Source organism: Crinia signifera, chromosome 1, assembly GCF_055691185.1.
Source record: "Crinia signifera chromosome 1, ASM5569118v1, whole genome shotgun sequence".
NCBI classification, from domain to species: domain Eukaryota; kingdom Metazoa; phylum Chordata; class Amphibia; order Anura; family Myobatrachidae; genus Crinia; species Crinia signifera.
The window spans coordinates 89,171,577-89,180,152 of record NC_139217.1 but is presented as its reverse complement, the minus strand read 5'-3'; the positions used below and the strand labels follow the sequence as shown (position 1 = coordinate 89,180,152).

Here is an 8,576-nt window from a genome sequence, read left to right as displayed (position 1 = left end):
AATGCCAGCTGATGACTTTGCAGTGTCCGATAATATTCCAAAAGAAAGTTTCATGCAATTTTTTTTTTTTTTTGCAAAAATATTTTTATTGAGACATTTCAAAAGGTATTTACAGCAGTGCCAATACAGAATAGAAAAACAATCATTATGCCACGTGAGCAGACAATGCTAGCATCGGGGATAATAGGATAGCCCCTAACAAATCCATTAGCTGCGGTCATTTATCATGGCAAATTGGATATTCCCCTAATACTGAAATAATGATCAGATTACAGTCCTCAAGGACTGTAGGGAAACGAAGTTATGATTTTGATCTGTGCAAATGTTTACATCACTGTCAAACCATATTGGTCTCCTGAGATTATTAACACTTAACTCAGCGTTTTAATATATAGCTTGCATGCAGGCGTGACATTTTGGCAAGAAATAATTATTTATAGAACTATATTATTTTTGTAAAATAATGTTCAGTGGTCCAACCTTGCCTGACCTCCAAAGAATATCACCCTGCATAGACAGTTCTGTTCATTTTAGTAGCACATGAATACGTTTATATTATGCTCCTTTTGGGTACATGGTTATATAAACAGCTTATATTGTTATCTGTCTTTATGCTGATTATCTATTCAGTATCTGCTTTTCTCTAACTTGAAGCCTAGGCGATGGTTGTTCGTTCCCGACATGTCTTGTCAACCAGGACCCTGAACAAGCAGCCACACCAACTGGAACCAATATAGTAGCAAAAAGGTAGGGATGTTCTTAAATATATGTATATCCTGCGTGTACGTACCAAATCATTCGATGGATGGTGCAAAACATCCAATTTCAGTCATGCGGGGAACTCGGTGGGTGGAGCAGGCAGCGTTAATAAAACCACACGCAGCAGTGCGAATTTTGCAGTGCTGCGTGTGGACTAGAATAAGGAACTATGTACTCAGATTGTGATATACACCCTTATATACTATGCGTACCTTTATACGTTTACCCTTTTTTCTTTATTTTCCTTTGTTAATGTCTGTATAGTTTTTTTTTCTGTTTATTATAAAACTCAATTAAAATATTAACTTAAAAATATATATACTGTATGTATTTCCCATTACTGTACATGTAATTAATTTTCATTTTCAGTCATTGTGAATTAGCTACACATTAGCACAGAGGTGATTGGCTGCTACTACACTCAGTATAAGGGATAAGCCAATAGTGTCACTGTCCCCCGTGGAAGGCACTAGTGATAAACAGTACTATATAACCTCTTCTTCACATCAGAATAAGTCAGCATTATTTTTATCATTCTCTTTATTGAAATATAACTTGATTTGTTTTCACAATTTGTTCAGAAGGTTGTAATTGCAATCATTTTGCTAAAAGGAAATCTGTAGAATCTCCAGGACTTGTGACTCAGTAGGACCAGGCCCGAGGTTTGATTGTTTTCAACCCACGTGTTGGATCCAGCAACAGTATAAATAATAAAGTGTAAGAAAGCATAAATTAAGAAAATATTAGTTGTTTTTCTAACAGAACAGAAAATACAGGGCCAAAGGCATTAATAACACAATGAATACAAGCTGACCACAAGGGACCCTAACAGATCATGTTTTCCAGACCGCCTGGGGACCGTTACTAAGTTAGTAAAGAATGTGCCACATCTTTTTAAAATGTGACATTTGGTAATGAATGTGCACCTGCTTGGTTGTCTGGAAAACATGGACTGTCATTGTTCCTTGAGGGCTGGGTTGGCCAACACTTATCTAGGGAACTCACCAATTGGCAGTATGCTATCAAAAAGAAATGTTTTAGGATAAATTAGACTATGCAATAAAAGTGCTTTTATATCTTTCTTTGAAACCTACACTGATGATGATACAGTGCATCAATCCCATTGCATGATATATGTGATCCCCTTTATGTGCAGGATTCTAATGATAGCAGTAACAGATGAATGTTATTAAAAAGGTCTTTGAAGTGTATGAAAGTTTGTATGCTATGGACGTCTCGATAAGTTCTCCCCAACTGATCATGAAATGCATTCAATTAGTGGTGAACAAGATATTTATATGAAGCCCAATTGAATGACTAGTAGAATGGGGACCACCTCAAGAGTTCACACCAGATTTGGATGTGCCTGTTGGCTAGCTGGGGCTGAAATCCTCACTGTTGCCATTAGCAGAAACATCTCCAGTCCTGTTAAATACCTGGTTAGCCTAAAGCATTGTATGCAGCTCTTTTACATACAACATATCGCATGGGATCCCAGACAGACAGATCTCTCCTGTCGATGGTGCGATGTGCACAGGACTGTGCATCACATTGGACCTGCTGTCAAATACATGCAATGTGGACACTTTTTATGGGAACCTAACATTGCCATGTGCTGAGCAGATATTATACAAATGCCAGAGATCAAACAACGATTATGAATTTATTTCCATGGTAAGAATTATCAGATTATCTTTGGAATTTCATTGGATATCTTTGGAATCATTTCTGTGTAACTTTTTGAAATAAAATATAGAATTATGGGCCTAATTCAGCTTGGATCATTATTCAGCAAATTTTCAAATCGAGACAAAATTGAACGAAGGCGAATAGCGACAGAATACAGGTATGGATTATAAACGCAGTATGGCCGGACTGTAATTGTCAGGAGGTTGGCATTTGGGGGTGGAAACCTGACGTCATTTCTGGATGTGCCTGAAAAAATGCAGGTGTTCCCAGACATTTAAATGTAGGGTCTGTGACCTCGGCGCTGCCTTATCAGCCTGCGTCAGTCATAGAACTGTCACCTTTTTGTGTTTTCTTTTCTTTATCAGCGTTGAGGCCCATCCATTTCCAGCGAAACCTCTCCGGGAATCTCAGAGCCATCTTCTGACCGAAACCCAGTCCTGGACTGAAAGTAGCTGTAATGGGGAAAAGGGGAAGCTTGGTAAGCTGTCACATGTATTACTTCTTATGTACCTGAAATAAAGTGCAATTATATGGAAAACAAAATGGCACAGTCAATGAATTATGTATACATATAGTATTGGGAAAGCATGTCGTGAGATTCAAGTCTCTAAAAAGTAATATAAAACCGTTTTAACTTGATAACATGTGTGTACATAACACTGCGGTTTCCGTCTTTCTTGCTGCCCTCTCTGATGGGTGAGGTGCCTGGCACAGCTTAGGTGGGAGGTTCAAAACAACAGAATGCAAAATGGCAGGCATTTGTTCTGTTGGTAATGGCAAAAAAAACATGATGCAAAGGTGCTGCTGTGATTGGTATCAGAAAGGTGACGGTAAAGTGATGAACATTCCGGATAGTAGCTATTGTTGGGGCATCCTGTGCGTGTCAGTGCAATCGGCTGTGACATCGATGCTTAGCGACAATCTTAGGAGCGATGGTGCATAAGGACACCCCAGTCAGTATTACAGAGTGCACAGGCGCAGACAGTGGGCGTCTCAGCCCTTGCACATTTTGCCGCACAGATATACACAAGTGAGGGAGTTTGCATGCTATTTGTATTAAGTCACAGATGGGTGACCGCCAATAAAAGCTGCTGGGTTCACATTTCCATGTTAATCAGAACCTTTCTGTATTATTATATGGGAGGTAATACACTGTATTCACCTGTTCCTTATGCCCAGAGGCAGCTCGCAACTTTAGGGCTGATACAGACTCCCTCGATGCGGGCCAAATTCGCTTCCCAGTCCGAGTTTCACACTTGACGAGTGGTGGGCAGGCTCATGCTATTGGCCAATACTATGCCTCATATATTGTATACTATACCTCATATATTGTATATAAATGTTGAATGGTGTATGGTGCACATGCTACTCTGTTCCTGTGTTGTAATACTAAGTCTCAGCTAGGTAGTACATCCCATTATTAGTAGCTAGGGTGTGCAGTCCTGGCCCCCACCCCCTGAATACATCAATACTGCACATTTCTTAAGGTGCGGCTCCGCCAATCGGATGTGCCAATCAGCGGCAAGCAATGATTGGCTATCCATCAGGGGATCAGGGAAATTAAGCATGTTAAAAAGTTCTGATACTGCGATCCCCGCAGGTTCGGGGGATCTGGACTTCTACACATGTTTAATATCTCTGTTACCCCGATGCGACATCAGGGGATCTCACCCACACCCCACTGGCGTATGGGATTCTTTATAGTCTGTTTTGGGAAGTGATTGCTTGGATGTCCTAGAAGTGGTTAATGTTACTGCTGGGAATAATAATAACCCTGCACAATATGATTTGTGTCTCTGTGTGGAAATCAGATATCTAGTACAAACTGTCACCGTCTCTGTGCTCCCTGCATATTACTACATGCGGTGTGCACTCACTTCCTGTGGTCAAGGGACAAATACAACCACATGATACAATCCCTTGTCTGACTGTCAGTAATACCTCTGGCATGGAGGTGATTCAGGTTGGTTTGCAAAAGCAAACTCCTTCTTTATTGGATAAAACCATGTGCACTGCAGGTGGGGCAGATGTAACATGTGCATAGAGTTAGATTTGGGTGGGGTGTGTTCAAACTAAAATCTAAATTGCAGTGTAAAAATAAAGCTGCCAGTATTTACTCAAAATAACACCCAAATGTAACTCTCTCTGCACGTTACATCTGCCCCACCTGCAGTGCACATGGTTTTGTCCATTAAAGAAGGAGTTTGCAAACCAACCAGAATCACCCCCTTTATTAGCAATGTCAGCATCAGTATCTGTATCTCATACACTAAAACAGAAATGTTTGCCACTAATTAACAACATTTAACCTTGCACCTATTTTGCAATCTTGTTTTCAGGTCGGAGCTGAAGTAATTTTTTTATAGATTTTATATTATTCAGTTTTATTTTTTAAATGTAGTTTATTATTGATCAGAAATTGATGTTATAAAATATTATAAAATAGTAGAAAGCTCATATCATTGTGGTGCTTATCGCATGGCAAGAGAATGGGTGTCAGGATATAGGGTACCCATGTATCAAGGTAGACAGTAGGTGGTGCCAGGAGAGGAGGTTTTCTGTATCCCACCCACCCTGCACCCAATACACCAATGTATGTGAAATTGTATAGCTATACACAGTGGCCCTTATTCTGGTTCACTTGCAAAGGCAAAGGGGGGGGGGGGGCAGATGTAACTTGTGCAGAAAGAATTAGCTTTGGGTGAGATATTTGTTTCTGTGCAGGGTAAATACGGGCTGCTTTATTTTTACACTGCAATATAGATCTGACTTTGAAGTAAAACCCCACCCAAATCTAATTCTCTCTGCACATGTTACATCTGCCCCACCTGCAGTGCACATGGTTTTGTCCATTTGAGAAGGAATTTGCCTTTACGAGTGAACCAGAATAAGGGCCAGTGTGTAACAGAATTACACAAAGGGGGTGATTCTGGTTGGCTCGCAGCTTACTGAGCACCAGAGAAGCTGCCCGACCGTGCGCCCGTCCCCCCGCCGCCATCAAGTCCCCTCTTTACCATGCGAGGGGATGTGTAAAGAAGACACATCCCCTCGCATGTCTCCGCTGCAGGAGATATCATTCAATGGTTGCCTCTCAAACAGCTGCTGCAACCCAAAAATGAGGGGCCTTCATCTGGCTTTGCGACCCCGGGGATACTGGTGGTATCTGTGCACTTCACTCTGTAGCGAAGCATTTGCTGTATTTTGTGAATGCTTCGCAGGTAGGGACCTGGCGTGGGGGCAGCCTTGCCCTGTGATAAACATCCCCTGCAACCTACGGCTGGCAAAATATGCAAAACTTTAACTGAAGCTGAAATAGGTCCAGTAACAACTACAGTAGCTACAGTAGGTCCACCTAGTGCAGTGCTATGAACTAAGCAGCAAGTGTCTGTGTAAGTCGTGTGCTCACGGTGTGAGGTGGAATGTATCTCCAACTCCGCTGCAGGCAGAATCACTGTATGTTATATTTGTATGCAGCCTCTTGGTTGTAAATTGTACTTATTTATTATCCAACTCGACATCATTCCACTTGTATCAAGACCAGAGCATTGATAGTGCCACAGCTGTGCTGACGCTCTTACCCAGGAATCAGCAGCAGAGAGAGTCACACATCTGCATAAGGCAGTGACCCAGTATACAGATGGCGGAAGCTGCGAACCCAGCACCAGGGTCAGGCTATCAGTTGCCACCATTCTATTTACAAAAAAGGTTTCCATTCAAAGTTTTAGGCCTGTATTCAATACCAGCCGAACTTTTCATCAGGTTAATACGATTTGCCTTTTCAGTATTCAATTGCAGGCATTTTCACCCCGTTTTGAGTACATTTTTGCCTATGCCTTTTCACTTTTTTGGGGGGCGAAATGGCATGGGTGATAACAGCCGCTAAAACAGGTACGAATTCACCAGAACCACGTGAATTTGCGGCCAATTCGCCGATACACGCGGTTTTCGTCAATGCTGGATTTTTTGACCAGGTGAAAAATCTGCACTGGGATTGAATAGGCAAATCGAATTTGCCCCCAAAAAAGGGGCGTTTTTTTTTCACCTGGCAGACATTTTGGCTGGATTGAATACGAGCTTAATCTCTTGTCATTTATTAATGTACTGTTCTTATTATTGTGTACACGCTTATAGATTGTAAGCTTGCGAGCAGGGCCCTCCTACATTTTGACTGTCTGTAAATACCCTGTTTTGTTGTTTCACTGTCTGCTATTGTAAAGCGCAACGGAATATGCTGCGCTATATAAGAAACTGTTAATAAATAAATAAATAAATACATGTATGTTGGGTTACTGGCCTTATGTCTTTCTGTCTCCCCTCTCCTGCAGGTATGAGTAACCCAGCGTTAACTATAGAGAAGGAAACCTAGCTGGTTAGAAATGTTGGAGGTGGAGAAGAACGTAAGGTAACCACTTATTCACAATCAGCTGTTATTGTATATAGGGCCTGATTCAGAGCTGTATGCTGTGCTGATATTTATGCAGTTTCATTATCAGCCGTCTGAACATGTGTCTAATGGGGCCCACACACCTGCAGTATATTGGGACAATCCCCCGATCCCCTGACAGTCATGTAAACAAATCCAGATTCCAGCGGGGATTGCGGAATCTGTTCTTTTCTTTTTTTTATATATATATATACATGCGTAATTCCACAAAGGTGGCCATCGAATGGCGCAACCGGTCGTATGATCGTGGTGCACGGTGGGACAGAAACCTGCACAGATCAGTGAGATCCGTGTAGTCTTCTGTGTGCTAAAAAGTTAATGAAAATAACAATCAGCGGCCTGGCCACCCACAGCCAATCAGCGGTCTATAATAATGGTAGCAGCTGCTGATTGGCTGGTAGCCATAGAAGTGAATGATGCGGTTTCTGATGCTTGCGGTAGCTGTGCTGTATGTACCTATAGCAGGACTAAGGGCCAGATTCTCTAAGCTTCAAAAGTGATAAAATGGAGAGTGATATACAGTCAGCCAATCAGCTCCTACCTGCCATGTCACAGACTGTGTTTGAAAAATGTCAGACAGGAGCTGATTGGCTGGCTGTTTATCACTCTCCATTTTATCACTTTTGAAGCTTAGAGAATCTGGCCCTCTGTCCCATATGGAGCAGGAGATGCATTTTTTTTAACCCCTGGGCTATCTTTTTGGGAGAGGACTTTGCTTTTTTTTTTTTTTACTTTAGCACACAGAAACTTCTCCAACTGGCCTGGCTTAATTGAGTGTATCATTTCCTAAGCTTATTTTAAAAAAAATTGGGGGGGTTATTCAGACATGATTGCATGGCTGTATATTTGCAGGCGAGGCGATAATCGATAGACAGCACATGCATACGGCTCATAGTACCCATGCGTGAGCCCATTCCTGCGATAACATCCTGCTACTGGGCGGCATACACCTGATCGCAGGGCTCTGAAAATTACCAGCCCTGCGGTCAGGTCTGAATCACGTCTCACAACCTATTACATTTTACAAGTTGTAGATTTCATATTGGCAACATCTGGTTGGCGTGTTTTGGCGATGCCAGAATGTTCTTTTGCGAATTTGCCACACCGATTGCATACAATAAATGGGTGACATTTGGCCGGATACGTACAACCCTATAAAGTAATAATGGGCACTCTGTTCCGTAAGAAGCCATACATAAAACATGGTTACGTTGTGTTTGCAGAGTGGTACTGACCCGTCCGTGTGCTCTCTCTGCTGTTCCTGCTGCAGGCTTGAGGTCCATGTACAGATGTTCATCTGCAGAAGAAGTCATGCTCTCATTGGCTAGCTTTACATCTGTACCAGCACCAGGGAAAGAGGCCGCGCAGGAAGGCTGTTGTGGTGTCACGTGACTTAACGGAAGGAAGGGGACATCTCTGTAGTAAACACTTGGCAGTCCTATGTTGTATGCAATGTAAGGTTGTACTTTGACCGTGTTTATGATATTATAGCACAAACAAGCATTATCGTCATTCCTCTTCCGAGAAGAAAGATTCTTGTGTAGTTCCTGATTGCAAATCACTTCTCTTTGAAAAGCAGATTGATGGTAGCATATTTTGTATGTAAACGCAAACAGTATATAAATGAATGAGGCCAATTAAATGTTATTGAAGATCTCATTAAATAACATTAACACCCACAGAG

At 41.8% G+C, this 8,576-nt stretch overlaps 1 protein-coding gene across 2 annotated transcripts in view; it reads left to right on the top strand.

The window, feature by feature from the left end:
- The window catches only part of ZDHHC2 (zDHHC palmitoyltransferase 2), a 71,874-nt gene extending 63,298 nt beyond the window's left edge, over window positions 1-8,576 (top strand). The window contains exons 10-13 of one of the 2 annotated variants that reach the window (XM_083169790.1): window positions 655-747; window positions 2,814-2,926; window positions 6,774-6,850; window positions 8,116-8,576. In XM_083169790.1, the coding sequence (XP_083025916.1) occupies window positions 655-747; window positions 2,814-2,926; window positions 6,774-6,814 (247 nt within the window). In that variant the 3' untranslated portion in view covers window positions 6,815-6,850; window positions 8,116-8,576. The remainder of the gene's footprint in view (window positions 1-654; window positions 748-2,813; window positions 2,927-6,773; window positions 6,851-8,115) is intronic. The other variant, XM_083169782.1, reaches the window with a different exon arrangement.